General features: G+C 35.1%; 2 protein-coding genes across 4 annotated transcripts; both read right to left on the bottom strand.

Moving 5' to 3' along the window:
* Positions 1-202: 202 nt before the first annotated feature.
* On the bottom strand, positions 203-5,528 carry LOC133312820 (probable serine/threonine-protein kinase WNK10). 3 transcript variants are annotated; one of them, XM_061514090.1, is made up of 8 exons: positions 4,835-5,528; positions 3,972-4,009; positions 3,423-3,650; positions 3,104-3,324; positions 2,851-3,008; positions 2,356-2,758; positions 766-2,178; positions 203-539 (listed from the first exon to the last, which is right to left on the bottom strand). In XM_061514090.1, the coding sequence occupies exons 1-7, from the start codon at positions 4,940-4,942 to the stop codon at positions 1,289-1,291; spliced, it is 2,046 nt and encodes a 681-aa protein (XP_061370074.1). In that variant the 5' UTR covers positions 4,943-5,528; the 3' UTR covers positions 203-539; positions 766-1,288. The 3 variants fall into 3 exon arrangements, with proteins under 3 accessions (XP_061370074.1, XP_061370075.1, XP_061370073.1); XM_061514091.1 differs by lacking the exon at positions 3,972-4,009; XM_061514089.1 differs by lacking the exon at positions 4,835-5,528 and having other exon boundaries at positions 3,972-4,274.
* A 5,264-nt stretch (positions 5,529-10,792) lies between these two features.
* On the bottom strand, positions 10,793-24,447 carry LOC133312857 (putative F-box/LRR-repeat protein At4g15060). The gene is made up of 2 exons (XM_061514132.1): positions 23,458-24,447; positions 10,793-10,819 (listed from the first exon to the last, which is right to left on the bottom strand). The coding sequence occupies exons 1-2, from the start codon at positions 24,445-24,447 to the stop codon at positions 10,793-10,795; spliced, it is 1,017 nt and encodes a 338-aa protein (XP_061370116.1).
* Between the last annotated feature and the right edge of the window lie 1,711 nt (positions 24,448-26,158).

Below are 26,158 nucleotides of genomic sequence, written 5' to 3' on the forward strand. Positions count from 1 at the left end.
TTGATAATTTTGTTCTGCAGTTCAATTATAATTCTTTTAACAAATCATTCAATTCAATTAATAATGCTGTTAAATCCGAAGTCGATTTTGATGAAAAATCAACAATGGATTTATGCACACTTGTTCTTACATACAATAAAAATTCATAAGCTTAATATACTCCATTGGAGATTTAACAAGTATACTCTATTGATAAGCCCAAGTGGCCAGGCAGGGCAGAAGTTTTTTCCATAAGGGTTTATGCATATGTTTCTTAAATATATATACTATCCCAAATCAGGCCCCTTTAAATCCATGAACAGGAAAATTTTGGATGCACCCGGAATAATTTCTTAGTCTCCTTCAAATGCAATTGAATAAGCCATTTAGCAATCAGATTCATCCACAGAAACTGAAAAGATCAACTAAAGCAAGACCATTATAGAGAGAGTATAAAAAACAGACCTATCCATGGACAATAATCCAACAATCCTTTTTGTGGTTGTGCTTAGCCACCTGCTCAAAAGTGTAAGTTCTGGAATTTGACACCATTGCTGCCTCTGCCACACAGAATCCAATTATTATTATGCTTATGTTACGATCCAATTGTATGACAGTTCATCAAGGACATTGTGATTTTCTTTTCCATTTTCGGGATTTTAGTTGTTTCGAAATTTGAGAACATTTTCATTCTTTGAATTTTGAATTAATAGGTCTTCTTTGACCTCATTGGAAAATATAGTTGTTTGCTTGACTGGGAAATAATCATGAATTAGAGACTAGTACCTCCCACAGTAATAATGATTAGCAATCCCCCATTCTTAAAAAAGATCATTTCTTGCTTCTCTCTTATTTCTTTATCGTCATTTCCTTTTTTCACTCCTTCCCTTTTCTTGAAGTGCCATGCCCAAGATGCCATCATGATAAAGCTGCTTACACAGAATTTCAGACTCGATCAGCTGATGAAACGGGCAACAATATTTTACTTGTGCTTGAATCAGAAGTGAAAGCACCAATGGCTTGATTGACTTCATACTCTTGCAATTTTTCCATCAGCTAAAGATACAGAAGCTTTTCAGGCTGTTTCCAATTGGGATTATATGGAAGCTAAGATTCCAGGAAAACACATTTTCGTATGTAATGCAAATGAAATGATTTCCGAAGCATTTAAAAAAGATTATAGCAAGGATACTGGCTTCCGCTAAAAAGAGCCGCATCCAGTACATGAATCAAATTTAATATCAACAAACTTTACAACAATGAAACAACTTGGACACGGGCAAAAAGTAGGAAACAAACAAGCTCAAAATCAATGAAAAACAAGTTTCTTCTTGGCTGTCCATCTCTTTCTGGTAGCTTCCAAGGCCTCGAACTTCATTCTAGAAAGTTCTTGAAACCATTGCCGATACTGTGACTCAATTGCATCTAGTTCAAGCTTAAGTTCAAGATCAATATCTTTGTCAGCTAATGATAGAGAAGAACAACTGCTTGTCAAGCTGATAACGTTAGATGTTCCAAAAAAGTCTCGGTCTGTAGAATGTGAGTTCTTTGAGAATTCATTTATCACAATGCCTTCTCCAGCACTGCAGTCTGTAGTCCGCAATTTAAAGTCTTCAAAATATGCATCCCCAAGCTCCAGTTCTGAGGCGGACCAACTCAGTCCTTTATAGCTCACATCAACATCGAAATCAAGGCGGTTGTCATTTTTCATGCAAGCATCTTCAACAACTATCTCAGAAACTGCAGATGCTTGTGAATATTGATCTTCCAAGCTAGACAAACTAGGAGAAGAACTATACTCACCCTCAAAAATATCATTATCAGCAATGTTAAACATGCAGCTCACTTCAGCTCCTGCAAAACCTTCTCTTTGAGTAGTATCAAGCGCAGAGAAGTTATCTTGATCATAAGCTAATTCAGAGGGAACACTAGTTAGGACAGAACCCCATGGACTTGGCATTAAGGTTTGGCCATCTCCAAGTGTTGGAGAACCACCACACGGACTTAATCCTCCACTTGACGCATAATCAGATGATGGCTTCCACCCAGGTAGAAGTTTCATTATCAAGTAATCAATAAGCTCAGCTATGAAGGCTACATCATGATCTGCCAGCTCCAAATTTTCAACCATCTCTGAGGCAACAGAGACTGCAGTATCCGTCTCAAGGTAAAAGAGAAAATGTATATTCCTTACACGACCTGCAAATATCAGAAGCACTATATTATTGGCCCGCGTAGAAGATGAAAAGCAACATGGAGGCATGTCAAAACTAGTTCAGATGTTATTCACCACTTCCCAAACTCCAACCCCTTCCCATAAAAAAAAGAGAAAAGAGCAGAAAAAATGTGGAGGAGGAAGAAAAGAGCTATATTCACCACATAAATCAGCAATACGCAAGATCAATGGTATTGAGTTATCATCATTTTTTATGCCTTTCAACCTAAACTCATTGTTCTTATACGTCCTTTGAACTTCAAGAGATAGACAATGTGGACTTCCCTGGCTGCTTTGGGCATAAGTACTCATAGAGATCTGTTTGTAGTCAGCATCTAGGTCCATAGATAGATGACCAGACTTGGACGGATTTATAGCTTTTAGAGATTTACTAGGTAACTGTAAGGGATCAAGTATTGGATCCTTCGCACACTCAACTTGCAGAAATGGGTCTTTAAGAAGCTCCTTTGCAGACAATCTTTCAGATGCTGGAACAAGACATTTCTTGATAAACTCCTTAATTTGGGGATCACTCACCCTCTTAAGGGATGCAGGTTCGATGCCCTGCAATAAAATGAATCAGAATATAGAATAAATATGAGTACAGTAGTTCAAATAATAAGCATGCAATCAAAACCAATTGTTTCTATACTTACAGAGGTAACTTTCTTATAGATTTGGGCTGGATTTTTGCATTCACTGTATGGGTACTCAAAAGTAACCATCTCCAACATGCACATCCCAAAAGAATAGACGTCAACAAGTTCGTTGTATTCCTCTTCATATAGTTCTGGAGCCATAAACTCAGGTGTTCCTTTTACAATAGAAAAATGACAAAAAAAGCAGAGTTAAGTGCTCCATATAGTGTTAGAATGATGAAAACATTACTTTCAAGGAATGCTATGTTACCAATAACACTTCGAGCAGTTGGTTGCTGCATGACAATTGCCAAACCAAGGTCTCCTATCTTAACTTCTCCATGGTTTCCATTTACAAAGATGTTGTCGCATTTCAAGTCTCTGTGAATAATAGGTGGCTTGTGACTGTGAAGATATACTAAGCCTTGAAGAATTTGTCTAGCCCAACCTTTTATGGCTTTCATGTCAACATATCTATGCTTCTTACGATATCTGTTAGCCAAAGGAATACAATAATTTCATATTTGTATATGACAGCCAATCTGCACAAACGAAAGGGAGGACAGTGGAAAAGATTCAAGAGGACATACTGCCTTAAATTTCCAGATGTGAATAGCTCAGTAATAATGTTAACAGTTTTCTTCTTATCATCAATCCAGGAATTAAAGAACTTTATGATATTTTCATGTTTCAGAGACTTCAATAGATGAACTTCAGAATACAATTTTGCAAGATCATCTACCGACTGCAAGAGTTCATCAATCCGGACTTGGTTCCAAGCAACTTCTATTCCATCAATTTCATCAAAGCCCCTATAACTGCCAGCAAGAGAGACAGAGAAATGGATTAATCTGCCTGCTCTTACAACCACAAGAATCTTTATATCTTATTGGATATTAGTTTCCTTAAAGAAATATTTAATGGAATAGAGCGAGTAAAATTCTGAATAAAACTAAAAGACTCCACCAACATTAACATCAACATCACCTTTATCCCAAACTAGTTGGGATTGGCGGTCAAAGGACTCAAAAAAAAAAACCAAGATATAAAACTAGAAGACTATGCACAAAATATACTGAATAGAGATTTGGGAGGGGGGATTTTCTTTAAAAAAATAGATTTAAGTATCAGAATCATACACAGTCTTGAAAGCACCCTTGCCCAAGATCTCATTATACTGTGGAAAAAGAAAAAGTAAAGAGTTAAAAAATAAAATTGAAAGAATAACTGTTGAATCATAGAATAGAAGTAAAGAAATTCCCAGGGCCAACGGGAGCAGATTGTAACTTCTATATCTATCCATAGCTATGCTTTTAGCAAAAGGAACTTCTCCGTCATTCCAAAAAAAAAAAAAAGGAACAAAAGGAATTTCTCCACAACAAGGATTATCTAAATCTTGTGCATGAGATAGGAGTTTTATGATTGCCCATTAAAAATGATAATCAATAACACGTGTGGTTTATGAAGTAAAAGTTGAACATAGTTGGTCAATCAACATCTCACAGCTGTATCAAGATAATTCTTACAGGCAGAATAATATAATTACCACAAACGTAGGTTATCAAGTAAGCTACGAGATGAAGGAGAGATGATGTTATATAGAAAATAAAAACAAAAACGAAGGAGATGATGCATTTCAGATACAGTTTCTATAAACATGAAGATATTAAAACCAGTTCAATTTATCTACCTCTTGTTAAAATCAATGAGTTGCAGAACAATAACATAGCTAACCAACATCGATAACTTTTGTCCAGATGCCAACTAGCATAAACACACCAAGAAATAATGGATTGGGAGCTCCCACGTAACATTGATGTAATGCAGAAGACATTGGAAATGTGTTATAGCTCAAGTTTGCTCATTTCATCAAAAGGCCACGAGATTATAGTTTCAACTTCAAAACTCAACACGATATCACATACAATACATTAGACAACCACTTAGCCTTTAGTAAATTGAATCAAAAACATACAATTAAGATTGCATAAAACTATCATACCCGAAGATACCGGCCGGTAGGATCTTTCTCAACAAAGTCCTCCTCAAAATCATGAGTTTCCCTGTATCCATTGTTCACAGGAAATGCCAATGCAGCACCAGAATCCATTCTGGAGCTGACAAACAAGAACCAAGGATTTGCTTTTTTTTCTTTTCGAGGGTTTGGTTTTTCTTTGTTATTCAAATAACGTGGGGTTATAGGCGTTGCTGGTCAACTCCAATTGGGATTAATGAACAACAAGCCTCGGAGAAAGCTTCAGAATCAATGATGAACCAGTCGAATGCCGACCGCAGCATGAATCGGCATTCGATGACAATGGTTGGAGGCAATGAACATAAATCCAAAACCCCACCTTCCATATCATAGCAAAAATTCATTCTCAAACAAAACCCAAAACAATCTTTCTCTCAAAATCCATTCTTTTCACCAGCCCAGGTACCAAAACCTGAAAAAGAATCAAAATTGAACAGATGGGTATCGTGTTAGACCATCTGCTAAGGGGGGGGAAAAATCTCCGAAAAATATCTAAAAATAAAAAATGGAAGAAATTGAGCAAAGAGAGGGTTTGTTTGGTTAAGTGGTAGGCTGGTAGCTGCTGATAAGGAAGAGAGAGAAAGGGGAAGTGATTCTGGGTCCGGAAGAGAAGGTGGGAACGTACACTTGTATCATTGTATGGTATTCAAACTTTGCTATTCGAAGAGAGAGAGAGAGAGAGAGAGAGATGAAGAAGGAAAAGGAACACGTTGGCTTATTCAATTGGTTTGTTTATGTCATGGAAGTTCGGAATGAAACACAAGGAAAGTTGAAAAGGAAAAACCTGCAAAACGATGCCGTAGTATCAGTTAGGTTCCATAAATACCAAGTCATACCAATTACTAAGTCATTATCGCAAAATATGTATTTTTCATATCCGACTTCAAATGAAGATCCTAATTTCCTGTTATCTTTGTGGTTGTGGTCAATGATTTCCAATTTATAACATGTGTCAAACAACATACGATCTAGTTTAAGTACCCTGTTCCTGCGAGATATTACGCTCTAGTTTAATTTTGTATATATTTTCTTTGAAACATAAATCTTGAACTTTTCATTTCTAATGTTCTTTTTGTTTTGAGTATCCCAATTACAATAGTTTAACTCCACCGTAGTTAGTTAGAACATTTTAAAAGCATGATAATGAGCTTATTTGTTTAACTTTCAATTATATAAATTAAGAAAAAAGTATGTGTCATTTTAAAAGATATAAAATTTTGTCATTTTAAAATAGAGAAAGAGATAAATAAAGTAGGAGAGAGAATTAATAAAAAAAAATTAAGATATAGATCTCATCTCTTTGTAAGAATAAAAAAATATAAATTCTGTCATTTAAAAGAATAAACATTTTTTCCATAAATTAAACTTTACAATACGAACGAAATCGTTAGCATTTTTATGCACGTTGTTTTTGTTTGTTAACGCTTGTATGACATATGTCTTTATCATGCCACAAAACTTTTTGTTCTGGACCTATTTCTTACCCAATCAATTTATTACAGAAAAACCCCTAAAATCTTGGAGTACCTTTATATCTTGAGTGCTTGAATTTTTGCATGTGCATTATTTTCTCTTGCCCAAAATATACGAAAAACTACGTTAAGATAGCATATTTTACAACAATAAAAGCTCTCAAAAGACTTCAATCTTGCCACAAAATTTATACATGAACGCTTTTAAAATTTTGATCATTAAAATAAGCTGAATTTGTTATTGAATTATCATTAATTTTAATAACCTAAATAGCAGACCACAATTTATTACTCTATATTATTTTGTTAGTATTTAATTAACAATTCCATACATTAGTCAAAAGTGATTTGAAGATAACATAATTGGACTGAATGCTCGGTAGGAAAACTGTTAGGTATCATATAATTAAATTAGAGTTAAGAGAAAACAGTAACAGACACAAAAATTCCAGGGAAAAGTATTTCTTCAAGATAAGTTATTTTTGATGAATCCAAAATAATGTCGTATTCAGATTGGAAAAAAAGTATTTTTGTAATTCTAATTTATTTCATGATTATATTAATTATTATAATTATAATTTTAAAATTTTATAACCTCAAAAAAAATGATGTCATTTTAGGTTTATTAGAGATAATTTTATCTCCAGTGATTGGGTAAATATTTTTTTCCAAAATTCAATGTAGGAAACCCAAAATTAATATGGAAAAAATCTCAAGCATGAGTAGCAAAAGCATCCGATGAACAAAAGAAATTACAACATCTTTTTATATGTAAGGAAACAAATGATAATACTCTTTCTTGAGATAGAAGAATACACCTTACTATTAGAAAACACAAAGAAGACGCTTGATATGTTTTTCTTCTTTGAGCTTAGGATGCAAAGAACAACAGAGAATGCCTCTATTTATAGGCTAGAGGTTATTGCAATAGTTTGTAGATGTTTCAAAAAATTTCTCCACACATGATAGCATTTTTTGCAATTTCAATAGTACAAACATGTGAAAATGCTAATTGAAAAACCAACCACTATTTCAATAGTTCTCACATGACAAAAGCCATATGTTCAGTCTAGTTAAACAAGATATGTCCACCCTATTTGGAAGTGATCGATATTTGTATATATCGAACACAATTTAGGATCATTGGTATGAGGAAGACAGGGATTCCTATGCTAGTGAACAAAGTGTTGTGAGACACTAAGAGATAGGCCCGACATATATAATTGAGAGAGATCATGTAAATGATTCATTGAGTCCCCCTCCTTATGTGTGGAAGAATCTTATATAAATGGTGACATGGATACATAGAAGATGGTTGCAAGTAATGGAAAGTTTCTATAGGTGACGTGGGTGTAGTACACATAGTGGCATACATGAGGATGGTGTTGAGTGAAGTAGAAAGAGATTGAGAGAATTAGGGCCAATAAACTAGTCCAGATCACCACCGCAAGAGATTTAATGTATTGTCAATAAAGATGGCAAAGTGGGCGCCCCGCCCCGCCATCAACCAGCTAAAAAATGAGTCAGTCCGTCCCGCCCCCGCTTTTGAAAGTGGGCTGAACAACTCAGCTCGTCCCGCCCCGTTTGGCGGGTTGGCCCGCTAACCCGAGCCTATTTACACTGACCCACATAGATGGATTGTAAAACTCAGTCCGCCCCACCCTATTTGGCTGGTGGAGAGGGTTGGCCCGCTGAGCCGAACCCATTTTGCCAGCCCTAATTGCCATGTCCATGTCAAAAATAAAAGTTTTGATCATATGATCTAGTGTAGTAAAGCATCCTTTTAATTTTTAAATACCTGCATTTGATATTTTGAAGAATGACTTTTTTTTATCCTCTTGGGTGGCACAAGTGGCAAGTTGTGCTTCAAGGATCAACTTGTTTGAGGATTCGATCCCTGACAATAGTTAATCTTTGGTAAAAAAATTTGGGGTCAGAGGATGTACCTCTACCCTTAAAAGGAGATTAGTCTTATTTAATGCACTTTTTGTTCTAATAAGAAGTTAATCTTAAGGTCGTACTTTGAGGATAAGATGGTTTGAAGAGGCTAAGTTCAACAACCCTAATAAGGTCTAATATTGGTAATTTAGAAGGGTTATTAGAAGGTTAAAAAAGGTAAAATAAAAATTGATCAATATCTCTCTAGGGGTCAAATTGCAATTAATCAAAGTTAAGTGACTAGATTATAAATAGGCAAAAAAATCATGAGGGAATTAAAATTAAATTTCTCACATTTGACTTACTCCCTAAATTAGTAAAATTCCATGACCACAAGTTTTTCCTTTAAAGCCAATAATGTGTGGTTATTGAGAAAGGGACATAGTGGGAATTTTTGGAAAATTGTATTTAGTAAAAATTAGCACTTTTCTCTTCTCTATTTTCTTTGCACGTTATATCTCTTTCTCTAGAACTATCCATCTTCCTTCTTTCTTCTCCTTCTTCGTGAACCGATAGCCATCTATGGGTGATCTCAAATATTATGCTTTAACCCATGAAAACTTCATGAAATCATCACTAGCACAACCTTAAGCCAAACCCAAACCCTCATCTCTTCTCTCCAAGCTTGTATGTGTTTTGGGGAGGATTGGAAAAATTGGGATTTGTCTTGAAAAGCTTCACAATCCATCATAAATCACCTTTAAGGATGAATAAGGTGAGGATTCAAGTTTTTCCATGGTTTATTAGTTGTTTTAGAGGTTTGGTGGTTTGTATTTAAGTAAGGTTTTGTGAGATTTTCTTGGTATTGACATAGTTCTCTTTGATTGGTTGATCAAAGGAGCTTGGAAATGGAATCATAAGAGTGTGTGAAAGTACTAGAATCATTTGTTGGGTAGAAAATGGTATAACATATGCTCATATGGACTGTTTGTTGTTGTGATGAAAACAACTATGAATGGATTGCAATGGTATGGTTAGTATATGGATTATTGTAAATTGGTATACTAAATATTATATGCTTGATTAAGTAGCCACAGTATTGATTGACAATATTTGAGGAGGTTCACTAGCTAGAGAATATGAAATATAGGACGTCCTACGAGATTTCTCTTATAGGAGTTGGCCCTGGGAAGTTCCAATATGATGTATTGAACGTCCTACGGGATTTTCCTTATAGCCCTGGGGAGTTTCAATATGATGTATGGGCGTCCTACGAGATTTTGCTTACAGGGGTTGGTCCTGGGAAGTTCCATACGAGCATTTCATGTGGTATGACACTGAATGGCTCTATTGTTTACAATTTTATATGATATGTGTTATGTCATGTATGTATGACACTTATAAGAAGGGTAGTGAACCTAAGAATGCAAAAATCTACAAGGACTCAAGGTTTACTAAGATTCAATTCTCACCCCCTTTTGGGGCATATCATTTTAGGTTCTATAAATAATGCATCAGAGTCTTACAGAGGGAAGAAACATGCATGACTTAGAGGATAATTCAAATGATGGGAGACATACTTTTGCTTTAGAAGAGCCTTCGGTGATTGTATAACATGTTAGGAAATATTGATGTAAATGCCTAGAAAGGAATATGTATAAATTATGGCATGAAAACATGTTTTGATGTGTACCTGAAGGTTGTTTTGTTGTAAATATTGAGGATGGAACAATCTTGTATGTAATGTATGTTGGAATTACATGAATAGAAATAATTTGTGTAAAATCCCTGGGATAAGGTTGAACATGCTTAAGTCATGAAAATGAAGTCAATTAGGTACCAAAAGAAACTATAAATGGTTCAAAATAGGGTTGGGGTGGGGAATAGTTTTTGACTTTGATATAGCACGTCAAAATGTGCAATCCTTCATTTGAGCTCTATCGTAACACGTCAAGATGTGTTTTCCCCTATTTTTGTCATTGTCTCAGCACATCAAAACGTGCTACCCCTGAACATGTTAGAATAAATTAGACATAACTTGGGTTACGGTAAACGAAATTGAATGAAACTTGCAGCAACACAAAGCTAACTCAACGATCTTTAAGCTTCATTAATGTTGGTTAAAAAATAAATTAAAACCAATTAATCAAGTTGACTATATTATTCTTAGTGAGGAGTGAATTTGCTTGCAACATAACTTTTGCAATTATTGACCAATTGAGGCATATTATACCTCATTGGAAAGGCAATAATATCTAGTTTCACCTCATTAAAGAATAAACATGGTTCTACGGCTTTTTGACCACTGTCCTTATTTAATAATTAATTATCAAATTGACCTTGATTATAAACTATTTCAAAAATTTAACCTTGTTTATAAACACAACACCAATCTGCCCCTGTTTGACCATTGACTATCAAGCCTACCCAGGTATCCCCTCCCTACCCGAGTATATTTTGAAAATTTTACCCTAGTCGGGAAGTCAAGGATATACCTTGGTATATTTCAAAAATCTGGGAAAATGGTTGAATTATTTACCCAGATAGGGAGGGGGCTACCCGGGTAAAGGTTACATCAGTTCATTGGTCTAACGACGGAGTCCTGCAAACATTTAAACAAAATTTACAAAAAGAGAAAAAAAAATTAGATTTTGAAGCATACCCAGAATTCAAAATGAAACTGGGGTTAGTCTTAACCCCAACTTAAGTTTCCATAATACTGATTACAGCAAACGCATCTACATTGGGTTGTATTGAATCGAACTAAATGTTCATGCAAGAAAAGTCCAAAAACTTAACCTTCACTTGTTTGGTTTCTGAGTAAACAAAGACAAAGAACCCCACCAAGAGGCCAAGAGGTATTCCAATAGCAAAACCAAGAATCCCAAAGAAACTGCTGACCAACCCCTCTAAAATACCGTTTTTTCTCTCACATTGAACTGATGCAACATTTATCGGGGTAGCCCCCTCCCTACCCGGGTAAATAATTCAACCATTTTCCCAGATTTTTCAAATATACTAGGGTATCCCCTTGACTACCCGGGCTTTTTCACCCTTTTGTCTCTCATTAACTATTTAATAACCATTTTGCCCATTATTCAGAACTATCTACCAATCTGCCACTCTTTAATCGATTAAGCCAAAAATTTAATCGATTAAATGGTCAAAATAGGCAAAAATCGTTGACTTGAAGATTTAGTCGATTAAATCTCCCATGCATAAGGTTGTTCTTCTTATAAAGAGGAAGATTTTATCGATTAAGTTGAAGATTTAATCGATTAAATCTTCATTTGACCATTTAATCGATTAAATATTCAATTTAATCGATTAAAGAGGGACAAATTGGTAGATAGTTTGCAATAAGGGGCAAAATGGTTATTAAATAATTAATGAGGGGCAAAAGGGTGAAAAAACCTGACTACCCGGGTATGGTAAAATTTTCAAAATATACCTGGGTAGGGAGGCGGATACCCGGGTAGGCTTGATGGTCAACGATCAAACAGGGGCAGATTGGTGTTATGTTTTTAAGCAAGGTTAAATTTTTGAAATAATTTATAATCAAGGTCGATTTGATAATTAATTATTAAATAAGTGTTACAGTGATCAAATTGCCTGGTTCTACTAGAATCTAAATTTTAGTTATTCTGTTACATACTCTTTGTTGTACAATATTAATGAACCGAACGTGCATACGAGATGTTATACTAAGTAGGTATATTTCCAAGTTATACAAAAAAAAATATTTTTTTTACAGGGGCGCTTGGTAGAGGAAATTTTTTTGTTAACCAGGTAAATACAATTACCAGGGAAATAATGGGTAAAGAAATTTAGGGGTAAAGTAGATAAAAAGTTATTTGGTAGTATGGGTGTTCATCAACCGATCCAAATCGATTCAAACTGCGGTGACCGAACCAAAAACTGATAACCGAAAACCGAAAAATAACCGCAAATTTTAATTGGATTGGATCAGTTTTCGGATGGGTTGGTAAAAAACGATTCAATCCAAACCGATCCAATATATTAATTTTCCTCTACCTATTTGGGCTTTTCCTAAATCATAGCCCAGAAATTTCTAAACTCAAGACCTGTTAACCCATCAACTACACCCAAGAAAAAACTTAATCACATCTCATTAATAAAATTTCATCTGTGTAGAGCTTCATATCTCATTACCAAAAAAAAACTATATTATCGTTTACTGATACTTTTGTATTTAAAAAAATAAGAATTTACAAAGCCAATATATACAAAAGATGTTATTTGCACAATAATTATGAAACAAATTTTAGGATTTTCAAAAAATCGAAAACCGATCCAATCCAAACCGAAAAAAATTGGATTGGATCGGATCGGATTTGTAAGAAAATCCAAATCGAATGAATGATTAAATGATCAAACCGAAAGTATTGGATAAGATGATTTTTGCTTCCAAAACCGATCCAATCCAGACCGCGAACACCTCTAGTTGGTAGGATGAAATATTACCGGGTAAATTAAGTAAGTTTCAAAATCTATGTTTGGTAGAAAGTAAAATATTGATGAGATAATTTGTTAAATTATCAAAGTGGGCATTGTAAATTTTGGCGCTCATCATCACTGACATTGAACAGTAAACCAGGGTCATTTTGGACAATACTTTGGAAAACATTTTTTTCTTTCCTAGTAAACCACCAATTACAACCTACGAAGTGGGTATTAAGAACAGTGCCAGCATCTCATTTTTACACATGATTCATGTTGCCTGGGTATGGCATTTTGCTAGCATATTTTTTGGGAGCTTTCTACCAAACGTTGACAAACGCAATTCCCTATCTAATTTGCCTAGCCATTTATTACAAAGACTGCTAACAAATGCCCCATAAGGGGACGTTTGGTAAAGGAGAGAAAAAATTTTACTAGAAAAATACAATTACTGAGAAAATAGTAAGAAAGAAAGTTTAATATAAAAGTTTAAGAAAAGATGTTTAGTTGATCGAAATATTACCAGAGAAATATTTGCAACAGTGTTATTGTGGAACATTTTTCATTACACCATTTTTCACTTCCCCATCCATATCCAAAATACCATATCTCAGGATGTATTTTGAAACAGTGCTATTTTTACCAAAAATCAACACAAATCACCTTTCCTATCCTTCCAAGTTGCCTAGTATTTTTTTCAATAGCTTGTACCAAACGTGATATACACCAATACCCACCCACACTTCCCCATCAAACCAAAAATAAAACCTATACCAAACAGCTAAAGAAATTGATATTATACTTTTATCATAATACTCTTATCGAATTATTTTATCTTATCATATCATGCCTACCAAACTAGTGTACAAAAGAAAATTATATCCAATTAGAAACGAGGTTTTCGGAAATTTTGCACCATTTTGTTTTTTTTTTTTTTTGTCAAAATTTTGAACTATATCCACCCAACGCAAATAGGTAAATGAACCAATCATGTACTAATAACAAATTGACAGTTTTCATACGCATCCAAGTTAACCCTCAAAAGTAAATAAACTTAAATGTTAATAATTTATACAAAATATTACCGACCTAACATGCTCATGTTAACATTTACTCGCTCCATAACACACGAAGGTAACTTGATACTCATGTTAACATTTACTCGCTCCATAACATACGAAGGCCCGCTAGCTGTTCCACAAAGAACTAAGGTGCACAGTAATCTTCACTAGCTTTGAGTAACATGACCTGCCACAACTAAACGTGTTAAGAACCTTGAGGTCACCACCCCAAAACTTTATAAAGGTCATATTAGTTGCCCATCTAATCAATGTGGGACTATATATCTCAACACGCCCCCTCACGCAAGATCCCTTTTAGGCTAGAAGCGTGGAAATTGCACAGGCCCATTTTTGGTTTACCTTTTTGTGCTTTTTTTATTTATTTTAATTCCACTTTTTAAAGCGGGGGACGGTGAAGCTCTGATGCCATGTTAAGAACCTTGAGGTCACCACCCCAAAAGCTAGCTCAAGGAGTAGGAGTGCCCAAGGCCTTATAAAGGTCATATTAGTTGTCCATCTAATCAATGTGGGACTATATATCTCAACAAAAGTAATGCAATTGAAAAAACAAGGAGTTAATACAAAGCATTTCGTTTATTGTAAATGTGCCAAATCTGTTAACTATGCAGCAATCAGCATTAAGATGCAATCGAGCTAAAAGATAAAGCTTTCTTTTTTTTTTGGTAAATAAAGATAAAGCTTTCTTTTTTTTTTTGGTAAATAAAGATAAAGCTTTCAAACAGACAGTCAGTTAGCCTTTGCTATAATATTCCCAAATTGCTTACCAGAGTATTTAAACCTGTTAATAAATGTGTACCACACCCACTGACCACTGACGAGGTCCTAATCCAACCTATTTACCCATAACAGTAACCTAAAACAAAGTCTATCCCAATACATGTGATTCTACTTTATTACCAAATTCTTAATGAATCACAATGAACAGTTCATAAACGTAAAAGGATTTTATCTCATCTTAACTCTAATATTTCAACAAATTCATTGAGTTCTTCTCTATTTTAAAATTACCAAAATGCTTTGCAAAAAGATTGTATCTCCTGCCATGAAACTAATACTAGGAAATTTTAGACATGAAATAGAACATAATAATAGCTAAATATCATTCTTAGCCTTAAAGAAAAGAAGAATTTGTCCAGAAATATTAATTAAAAATTGACAATGATAACGCGATGTATAATACTAGCAAACTAAGTCACACATGATTCTTCAGTGTATTATATCGCCTTTTTTTCTTCAGCAGTTCTGTTCTTCAAGGATAATCAAGATTATAAAAAAAAAAATCATAAAAATTTCAAAGACAAATCAAACAGATTGCCACTTGAAAAACATTTGGACTAATTTAAAAAGCACACAAATAGAAATTTGTTTCCTGACACATCTTCAGTTCAGTTGCAAATAGAACGTTTTACTTACCAACATTCTCCGTTGTCCAAAGAATAAAAAATATGAATGTTTCAATACATTGTTCCAGACAGTGAAAGTTCTTATTATAAAATTTTTCATCTGTCAAAACCATGTAAAAAATAAAATAAAATCTATAACAAGCGTTAAAAACAAGGAACTTACAATATAGCAACAGACAATTCGATTTAAGAGAACATCAGGTGGAGGATGAAGCATTAAATGAAGCAAAAACTAATATTTTGTATAAATCTTTACCTCAAGACTTAGGCATGGATATTAATTTTGATAATTTATTATAATAGCAATTCTGGCATTATGAGATCAACTCTGGCCAGTGGAGAGTTTTTAAATAAGTACTCCATTATCCTGCTTACTTCCGCATCAGATAAGTTTGTACGAGATTGCATTCTCACTTTTAAGGACTCCAATCTAACAAAGCAAGGCGGTGGGATTCTCACTGAAACAGAATTTGAGAGATCCTACACAATTAGAGTGAATTAGAAACATTTTAATATATATTATTGTTGGGTTTAATATGTTCTTTTCACTTAAGTCCAATAGCTTTAGTGAGAGTGAGCCCAAAAAGACTAATTTCAACCCATGAAACTTAGGGTTAGTCTTGGATTGGGCAGAGTATATAAACTCTCTTTTCTCTCTAGTGCCTCCTGCGGTTACAGACATCAGAAACACAAAGAGGCAGACGTTCATCATCTGAACGGTTGCCCACACGACCACCTGATCCCCCTTGAGTCATAGTCTGGAAGATCAACCGAAGAGCGGAATTGCGACCGTTCGTGGTGCGCTGCTGCAGATCGTGAGGCTTGAGGAGGAGAACAGAACGTGAGAAATTGTCACGCTCGCTGTTTCATCTCAGGTAATTAAAGCGGTGTTCTTCATTCCTCATCACATCGGTACGATGCGCTTCCGCGTTTCTAATGATATACCTTCAATTGGTATCAGAGCCGGATTGTGATGGGGATTTAGATCAGCTTTGATTTATTGATTTATTTTTGTGATTTTGAAAATATGGCACCTTTATTCTGTATCTGTTGTTGATACTCATGTTTTAATTCTTTATAGTTCATTTTCATAAAAGTTTAGATTTTAATCGGTAAAAATGCTTTAATCCATGGTTAGGGTCTCTCATGTATTTCTCGATTTGTAACAAGGAGGCTAATCCCATATGATTAGGTTTCCTCCTTGCTGTTTTTTTTTTAATTTTTCGGAATTTTTGTGTATTTTTCAATATTTTGTAAAAATTCAAGATCGAGAAACCGTGAGGAAGATGCGCAGTCAGCACTGTCATAGACTTTTCGAGGACTTCCCGATCTCAGAACGGGGCGATCTATATATGGTTGGAAAGAGGACAGAAAGAAGAACGCAATGGTGGGTGGATCGCCGCCATCGGAGACTCCACGCTCCTCCACGCGCCTCCACAAGAGTCTGAGAGTGGCCGCCACTCTCCGGCAAAGAATGGGAGAGTGAGGGAGCGTTCAGCCACCTTTTTGGGTGTTTCTGACGGCGGTGCACTCGTCTCTATGTGGCGGTCCTTCCCCTGGAGTTTCGGCCTGATTTGACTTTGGGTGACGGCGCGGCAGACCTGACGGCTAGGGTTCCTCTTTCGCGTCCTAGGGTTTCTCGCCAAAGGATTGAGTCTTTGGGCTTTTGGGCCCATGAAACCCTAAAGGGGCTTGAGACAGATACTATGGGCTAGGCAAAAGTCGAATTCCAAAGTTGTATTATTTTATTTTATTTTATTTTCTTTAAAATAGGAAGGCCATCGATTAAAGTAATTATGATTTATTATTTAATGCTTTTATTGAATGATATGAATTATATGTGCGATTAACATGATATTTTTTGCGATAACATGTCATATAGGATAGGAAGGTGCCATATTGCTGCATGATCACATCTCATACGTGCATATTTAATATTATGTCATTACCGACTAGTATGATAGTTTATGCGTGTAGTTTTTTATTTTAAATATTCCGGTAAAATAAAATTATGATTATTATGATTTTGCAAACAAAATCTAGATTAATGGTTATATTAATTTCGAAAATTAATTTAATTATTATGATTTTGGTAAAATTTAGAATAATCAAATTGATTAATTTTGGAGTTTAAAATCAAGACAATTAGTAAGAAAATTTCCTAAGAGAATTCTTTTATTTTGCGAGTAATTTGTGGGTCTACTAAAATGGTCATGTGTTAAACACACGCTGCATACCACAATCATGTATCATGATTATGTGAAGCACACGCTGCCTATCATGACCGGATTTTAGGACCTTAATGATTTCAAAATTCAGATAAGCTAAATGATGCACGTTCATCGATGATGCACGTTCATCGGCGCTCTTGCTTACATAGTTTTTGAAATCAAACAAAGGATACTGTCAGTTAAATAATTCTTGGAAATTGGAAAATATTGCTTATGTTGAATGGAAGGAGATTTAAATTAAGAAATTAATTTAACCTTCAAGCGCATTATAAGGACCATTAATAAAATAATCATGTGAAGTCCCATCGAATAAGCATGATTTGATTTTATTAGATTGGACCTAAATAATTATGGGAGGAGATTTAAATTAAGAAATTAATTTAACCTCCAGGCGCATTGTGGGCTTATCAATAAAATAATCATGTGAGGCCCCAACGGATTAGCATGATTGGATTTTATTGGGCCTTAATAATTTCAAAATTTTAATAAAGTATTGTACGGCCCATCGTCGATAATACTAAGTTATTAAAGATAATTTTGAAATTAAACAATGAATTCGACAGGGCTTATGAAAATTCTCAAACAAAAATGTTGAATGGGTGAAGGTTTTAAAAATTAATTAATTTTAAAACCTGCGGGCTCCATTTGTGGGTTTATTAGTGAAATGGTTATCGCTGAAGCCCCATCGGATAAGGATAATCAGATTTCACTAGATTAAATCTTAATAATTTCAAAATTTTAGTAAAGTATTGTACGACCCATCGTCGGCAATACTTAGACACTAAGGATAATTTTGAAATTAAACAATGGTTAATTACATTCAACTTTGGTAAAATTGTTAACCCTCCCATCGAGGCTCTGGAAATGGCACTGAAGGCCCAAATAACAATTTTGGTTTTTACAAGTGACTTGCCCATCGTAAGCCTTGTAAAGATAAACTGAATGATTGTTAACAATAAACAAGAGTAGTTATGAGAATCTACTTGCACTTCGTTTGTTTATTGCATTATTTGTTTGTAATTGTGTTCTTTATATATTTTTCAGAAAATATCTTAGAAATGATTTTGAGTCGAAAACCTCTAGATGATACCAACTATGAATAAGTGAAAAGCAAATTTTTGATATTGTTCTAAAATATGGAAGCTAAAATTTGTCCTGACAATGCAAGGGCCATAGCAACCTGCAGAGAATGCGTCTAAGGAAACTAAGATGCATTTCTCAGATTGGGAAAGGGCAGATATGGTAGTTCGCTGCTATATTATTGTCAGTCTTTCCAAATACTTGCAGAAGCAAGTGTACATGATTAAGAGTGGAGTAGAAATGCTTCAGACTCTTAATGACATGTTTGCTGCGTCTAGCAGCTCTGCTAGACAGAATGCAGTCGGTGCAGTTTTTGCTAAGAGTCTTGTTAAATCCAAGGGAAAACCCAAGGGTGGTAACAAGAACAAAATAACTTGGTTATCAGTTGTCAAACCAGTTGCTATGAAGAAGCCACAAGGCAAGTTCTTCAAGTGCAGACTGAAGGGACACTGAAAGAAAAATTGCCCAGAGGTGATGAAAAGAACCAGACATGGGTATATTAAGGCCTGATCAGTGAATGAATCATTGATTCAGGAATCACTGATTATGTTTGTTACTCAGTGATTTAAGCTTGAAAATGGGAACTTGTGTCTGCATTTGCAATAGGACAAGTTATTCATAAAACTATGGTTTTAGGTGACTGTTTATTTGTTCCAGATTCCAAGAGGATTCAATTATTGTTAGTTGTTTTGATTAAAACATGGGTTGACAATGCAATTGATTCCTCAGTTACATTTCGAAGTTCATCTTCGTCTTGTTTGTTCTGGTACATTGTTTAAATAGTCTTTATTACCTTTGTCCTATACCCCCTAATTTTTTGTATTGAATGGAAAGGATGATGAATAAGGATTTTCACCAAAGAAATAAAAGTTTCAAATGAAACATAACTTTGGCCTTTGTGATTGAGTCACATTATCTCAAGTAGGAAATATGTTTTGGTTAAAAGAGGGACTGAAAGTTCAAGATCTTTTAACTAACAACTACATGTTAGTCCTATTTGGAAGGTAAAGTGGCCAAGCAGTCCTACAAGGGCCTAAAAGGTTTGCGCAACTATTCAACTGGAACTGGTACATACTAATGCATGTGGACCAATTAGCGTTCAGACCAGAAGAGGTGATGAGTACTTCATTATATGAATGTTTACTCTGGATTTGGACAGATGAACCAAGTGCGCCGTAAGTCTAGAGCTTTTGGAAATTTCCAAGAGGTTTAAGTTTGAGGCAGAAAAGCATGTAGGTGTTCAAATCAAAACACTTTGGTCTGACTAAAGTGTTGGCTACCTGTCTGGTAAGTTCAGGTCTTACCTGATTTAAGAGGGGATAGTTTCCGTAACTGTCAACTCTAAGAACGCGTTAGTTGAATGAAGTTGCAGTATGCAAAAATCAAATATTTCTAGACTTGGTGAAGATCATGTTTAGTTATTCATCTTTGTCAAATTTGTTCAAGGGAGATGCCTAAGAGAAGGAAATGAACCTTCTTAACTTGGTTCCGTCAAAGTTTGTTGTAAAGACACCTAAAGAATTATGGAAAGGATGCAAGCCCAGATCAAACCATATTCAGATTTAAGGTGCTACGGCACACGTCCTACAACAGCAGTCAAATGAGATGGAATCTTGTATGGAAGAGTGCATATCTTTTGGCTACACTAAGAGAACTAGGGATGCTTTCTTATTTAGTCTTAAGGACAAGATAATCTAAGTGAGCACTCACATGATTTTCTTAAAAGAGGACTAGATAAGAAATTATAAGCTCTTAAGTTAGGTTATTCTTGATGAGATTTATCTCAGATCAAGAATTTCCAGAATCTCTAGAAGCTTCATCCACTGTTTCCTTGATTGTTCAAGAGGGGATAGATATATCTCTAAGTGAACAAACAAGAGAGCCATGATTGGAAATTCAACATAATAATATATAAGTGAAACTAGTAGAAATATTAGTATCACATGTAAAGGAACAATATCAAGGATAAGCGGATCCTCAAGAAATTGCAGATCCATCATTTGACCCACTCTTTGTTTTACTTATAAATACACAAGGTCTAGTGCAGTACATTCGTAGTGGGAGAGAACCTTGTTAACTCTCAAGTTGTCTCTTGTTGAGTGATATTGATCCTACTAGTTACGATAATGCACTAGAAGATATTGTTGATCAAGTGTTGCTCAGGCTATGAACAATGAGATGAAATACTTGTATTTCAACTCCGTTCGGTCCTAGTAAATACACCAAGAGGGGTAAAACCCACAAGGTGCATGTGGACATAAAAGGCAAAGAGAGGATGGACAGAAAGGTGAAAACCTTCAAAGCTAGCTTGGAGGTAATTTTTGTTAGACGCCATGCTTGAGTCTATCCAGATTCTCTTAGTTGCTATAAGTCTCAATTATGAGATTTCATTTTGGGAGTTTGGATGTCAGATATCTAGATACAACAACCAAAAGGGTTTATAGCAAATGATTAGAAACACACGGTATGCAAGTTGTGAAAGTCTATTTCATAGACTTAAGCAAGCATCCAGGTCTTGAAACATCAGTTTTGATCAGGTTATCAAAATTTTGATTTTGAGAGAACCTTGATGAATGATGTGTATTTGTATGTAAAGGATACAACGGAAGACAGTAGCTTTTCTGGTACTTTATGTAGATGATATGCTCCTTATTAGAAACAATGTGGAGGTAATATCAAGCATAAAGAGTTGGCTAAGTTAGTGTTTTGGTATGGAAGTACTGGGGAAGCCAATTATATTCTTAGTATAAAACTCTTAAGAGACCGGAAGAATAAGTTGTTGGCATCACCTCAGGCTACTTACATTGACAAAACTCTTGCCAAAATTCAACATGAGAATTCTAAGAGAAGAATTATAAATTCTCAGATGTGGAATTCATCTTCCTAAGGAGTAACCAAAGACTCCTGAGAAGGAAGAATGCATGAGCATGATATCTTATGCTTTGGCAAAAGTAGACTCATGCATATCATGTTGGGCGTTAAACCAGACATCTGTCACGCAGTGGGAGTAGTGTTATAGTACCATTTTGAACCTAGAGGAATACTAGATTATTGTTAAGCATGTACTCAAGTATCTTTGGAGAACGAGAGATTATATGCTGATATATTCTAGTGGGAGTCTTGAAAATCTGAGTTTTCAAAAATTCAGTTATTTCAAATAGATATTGACTCAAGAAAATCAACCTCGAGCTATGAGTTTTTCACTAAACTCAGATAGCATTAGAGGTGGATCTTGCAGGCCCAGTTACTAAGAGTTTGCCTGAACTTGTGTTCGAGAGGCATATTACTTCTTTGGGTCTTAGGAGGATCCCAGACTTGCATTAAGCAAGTGGGAGTTATTGGTTTCATTGTGCTCTTGGAGTAAGACGATGAAATAATAAAATAATTTTCTGAATTTCATAAATAAGGTTTTATTTATTTATTTTGCGCACTATTTACAAACATAAAGGTCCGGATCAAATTGTGGAGTATATGATCATATGGATACGTTCATGGAGGACATGATCATAGGTTCTCACAATTGATGAATGGAGCCACAGCCGTTAAATAAAGTTGGGCACTTTATTCAGGCTGCAATATTTTATGAAATGATTTTGTCCGAATCATTGTAAAATATTGGTGTGAATTAACATTCACATTGAAAGGATCAAGGAGAGATTTGATTAAAGTTATTTTCTGTCATAAGGTATCAAATCTCCAGTTAACTATAGTTATGTGATTGCTCTTAATCCTGAGTTTATTATAAATAGGTAATCAAATAGTTTTCATTCTTTGATTTACCAACGGGTGAGGTTCGATCTATTGACGGCCAATAACTCGGTATTTTGGGAGTGAGATTATTTGATTATCGGTATTTATGAGATAAACAACATGGAATTTGTAGGATATGTCCCCTTGATATGTTTCGGTACTTGGATATTAAAGACACTGGCCAGTGCATGTAATCCATTAGAGAAACTATCATAGTCAAGGGAATAAATAATTGATTGAGTTACAGAAAACTTGTCAATCAATTATAGACATTCTACAAAAGGGCGATGCATATTCATGTTATAAAGGTCATTAACCTTGGAGTTCACGTTTGGGCTTTTAGTGGAGTAGCGCCGAATTAGATAATCTTTCAAAGATTATCAGGAGCCTTGATGAATTGACAAATGGTAGATCCCCAAGCTAGCTCGAGACAAGGGATAGGTTGTATAATCAGATGATGATGGCTTATGGGCTACATAGTCTTGGGTTTATGAACTCAAGTTTGTGTCTAAAAGAGCAAGTGGGAGATTGTTGGGTTTAATATACTCTTTTCACTTAAGCCCAATAGCTTTAGTGAGAGTGAGCCCAAAAAGACTAATTTCAACCCATGAAACTTAGGGTTAGTCTTGGATTGGGCAGAGTATATAAACTTTCTTTTCTCTCTAGTGCCTCCTGAGGTTACAGACATCAGAAACACAAAGAGGCAGACGTTCATCATCTGAACGGTTGCCCACACGACCACTTGATCCCCCTTGAGTCATAGCCTGGAAGATCAACCGAAGAGCGGAATTGCGACCGTTCGTGGTGCGCTGCTGCAGATCGTGAGGCTTGAGGAGGAGAACAGAACGTGAGAAATTGTCACGCTCGCTGCTTCATCTCAGGTAATTAAAGCGGTGTTCTTCATTTCTCATCACATCGGTACGATGCGCTTCCGCGTTTCTGGTGATATACCTTCAATTATGAAATGCAAGATTGAATATTGGCATAAATCTTGATATAAAAGAGAAGGAAATATACTAAAATAACTTACATCTTGTATTATCCTAAGGGGGTGTTTAGTACAAGGATTTCGGCCGGATTATCGGGAAACTGAATTTTTTTACATTTTAAATTTCTGGATATTATCGTAAACTGAATATAAAAATCATATTTTTGAAAATCGAGATTCTTGGACAAAAAAAATTTCTCCTCTACCAAACGTCTCGTATTTGAAGAAAGTGTCATTATCTTTACATTCGCGAGCACTTGCAGCAAGTTTATGATGACTAAATCTCTCTTCCTTCTGGTGTCAATATCTAAAACCCTTTCAAACCTTGCACTTGCATCAATATATACTTCATCAAGAAAAGAAAGATTGCATTTGAAGGATAGTTGGAGAATAGGAGTGCCTCTGATAGTAAGAGAAGTGAGATTTGGAGTACTAAGTGCAATTTTGTAATAAGCATGACAGTGGCGTATGGTCAAACTGGAAAGGTTAGAATTAGAAATGTGGAGGACATGTGCATAAAAGTCCAAATAACAAAATTGAATGACCAAAGTATTCAACATGTTACAGGTAGAAAAAGGCTCCACACAGTCATTGTCGTCACTTGCAGTAAAAGTGACATAGGCAAGATACAAGCTTCTTAAAGCTGGCAAATGGAAAGATTTGGGAAGTTTGATCTTTTGTTTGTTATCAATGCAAATATTAAGAAATGTCAAAGATGGGCAGGAAAACATGATCGGGGGAAGCTGAAATTCGGGTGTGAGTGAGAATGTCAACTCTATGTCGATTGTCACATGCTGAACACTGTGAAGTACAGCATATCTAATGACCCTACTCTGCAATTCGCGGTCAACGGGTTTAGATCTAATAAAGCAGCAGAAAGATAACTCAAGACTGTGCAGGGAGGAGGAGGAGCAATTTTGACTAGACAGAACCAAAGACACACATTTGTTAAAATTGGCAACATCCCAAAAGTCTGCCCAACTGAATTTGAGATTAGTGAGACCACATTTCCAAATGTCCTTCCACCTTTTAGATAAGAAACCAGTCTGAACAGCTTGTTTTGTGCTTAACAATTTCACTATATGCAGCAGAATATCATCAGGTAAGTCACTGAGCCTGTCCCAATCCTCTTCTCTCTGTTTCTTCGTCTTCATCATCATTAGCTGACCCGGAACACCATCAGGCATGTCACCATGTCTCTCCCACTCCTCTTCTCCATGTCTCTTCGTCTTCATTAACAATTGCCTGACGCCCTGTACACTATTATTTTGAAATTCTCCAGATGCACATAATTTCAATGGAAAATTCAATTACCCTAAAGCAAAAACGAATAATTTTTAAACGAAGCCATCAAAAATTAAACTAAAAAGTTGGATCTGTGATCAAATTTGCATGTTTGCAAAATGGGTTCGTTATTTGAAGGGAACAACTACATTTTAAATTAAAATTAAAAAAAAATTGAAGCAAAACCTTGAAAAATTCCCATTTAAGTTAAATCTAGGCTAAAATTAAAACACAGAACGAACAACTATAAAATAAGTTCACCAGTTGTTCTCTGCTGCCAGCAATCAACTGCATTATGCCCAAAAAAAGGAGATGGTTTTGATTTTGAGGTGGAAAAAGAAGATTATGAAAGCAGGGGAAAAAAACAAAAAAAAAAATGATGCAGAGATGATTACCTAGTAGAAAAATTGAGGGCGTCGATTGTAGCTAACAAAAGGAAAGCAATGAATTAGAGTTTCACTCTGTGCAGAAAACTTATGAAGAAACGATGGACTGGGCTTTATGAAATGGTTCCTCATCCATGATCCAATACCCGTTACTCTTAAACATCTATTTTTTGTTTTTTATATTTTACTTAAAAAATTGTGACTTATGTTACAACTTAGAAACATCAGGACAGCAACAAACAAAATGAGGGGAAAAAAAAACCAATCTTATATTTTAAAGCAACGCCATTTTTTGGTAAGTTTGTTGACGTGTCACTTTCTCCTTCACTAAAAAATATTTAAAACCTTTCCTCCTTTGGTAAAAAAGAATAAAAAGAAAAATGTTAAATAAAATCGAATTTGTAAAATTGAGAAAATATGTTAACAATTGTTGGTGGCAGACAACTCATTTAATGTCCCTCTACTTTTTGCATTGGAATTTCCAAATTAATAATATCTCACTGCTTTCTGAAATCTTGATTTTCAATTTTGAATTTGAATTTTAAATTTTGTTTTTAATTTGAATTTTAAATTTTGAATTTTGAATTTGAATTTTAAATTTTGTTTTTAATTTGAATTTTAAATTTTGAATTTTGAATTTGAATTTTAAAGGGTGAGAAAACATTTGAACAATTGTTGGTGGCAGACAGCTCATTTACTATCTCATTACTTTTTTTTTTTAGACATTATCTCATTACTTTCTACATGGGTAATTGTTAATCCTATTAATGCTGCATAAAAAAATACTATTTTATTAAAAAATAATTATTAAAAAAACAAAAATATTTTTGTGTATAAAAAGGAGATGGAGCAAAATTAGAGTAAGGGAAATTAGGGTTTGAAGGATCGATTTGGGGCAAATGGGAGATAGAGGAATTGGTGTGGGCCGAGGCTGAGGGAGGTTGGGCCGAATGAGTTAGAGAAATGGGCCTGGGAGATCTGGGCTTATACCCAAGTGGGAGTGGGAACCCATGAAAACAAAAACATTTGTCTTGTACATGGCCGTGAGTGTGGCAATGGTCGAGAACGCCAAGGTGTGGTGGCGGTAGCTGTCGCAAGAGAAGAGGTGGTGTTCGAATTATGGGGTAAAGTATGGGTAGAAGAAGTAGAAATTGAGTTCCGAAGGGAGGAGAAGTAGGAAGTGTGACATTAATTTGGAGTTGTCATTCCTCTTGAAGAACGAGAGAGAACACTCGAGCAATTGACGGAAATGGATCCATCACAAGGATCTGAGCTC

Source organism: Gastrolobium bilobum, unplaced genomic scaffold, assembly GCF_033153095.1.
Source record: "Gastrolobium bilobum isolate Gb01-03AN ecotype WA unplaced genomic scaffold, APGP_CSIRO_Gbil_v1 utg12574, whole genome shotgun sequence".
Lineage (NCBI taxonomy): Eukaryota > Viridiplantae > Streptophyta > Magnoliopsida > Fabales > Fabaceae > Gastrolobium > Gastrolobium bilobum.

Coding starts and splice junctions, on each gene's coding strand:
- LOC133312820 (XM_061514089.1), bottom strand. CDS start 4,135: ATGGATAGATATAGAAGTTACAATCTGCTCCCGTTGGCCCTGGGAATT. Junction 2,759..2,850: donor TCTATAAGAAAGTTACCTCT/GTAAGTATAGAA, acceptor ATTTTATTGCAG/GGCATCGAACCTGCATCCCT. Junction 2,179..2,355: donor GCGTATTGCTGATTTATGTG/GTGAATATAGCT, acceptor TGATATTTGCAG/GTCGTGTAAGGAATATACAT.
- LOC133312857 (XM_061514132.1), bottom strand. CDS start 24,447: ATGAAGACGAAGAGACATGGAGAAGAGGAGTGGGAGAGACATGGTGAC. Junction 10,820..23,457: donor TGCTGCAAGTGCTCGCGAAT/GTAAAGATAATG, acceptor AAATGTTTGCAG/GACTCCGTCGTTAGACCAAT.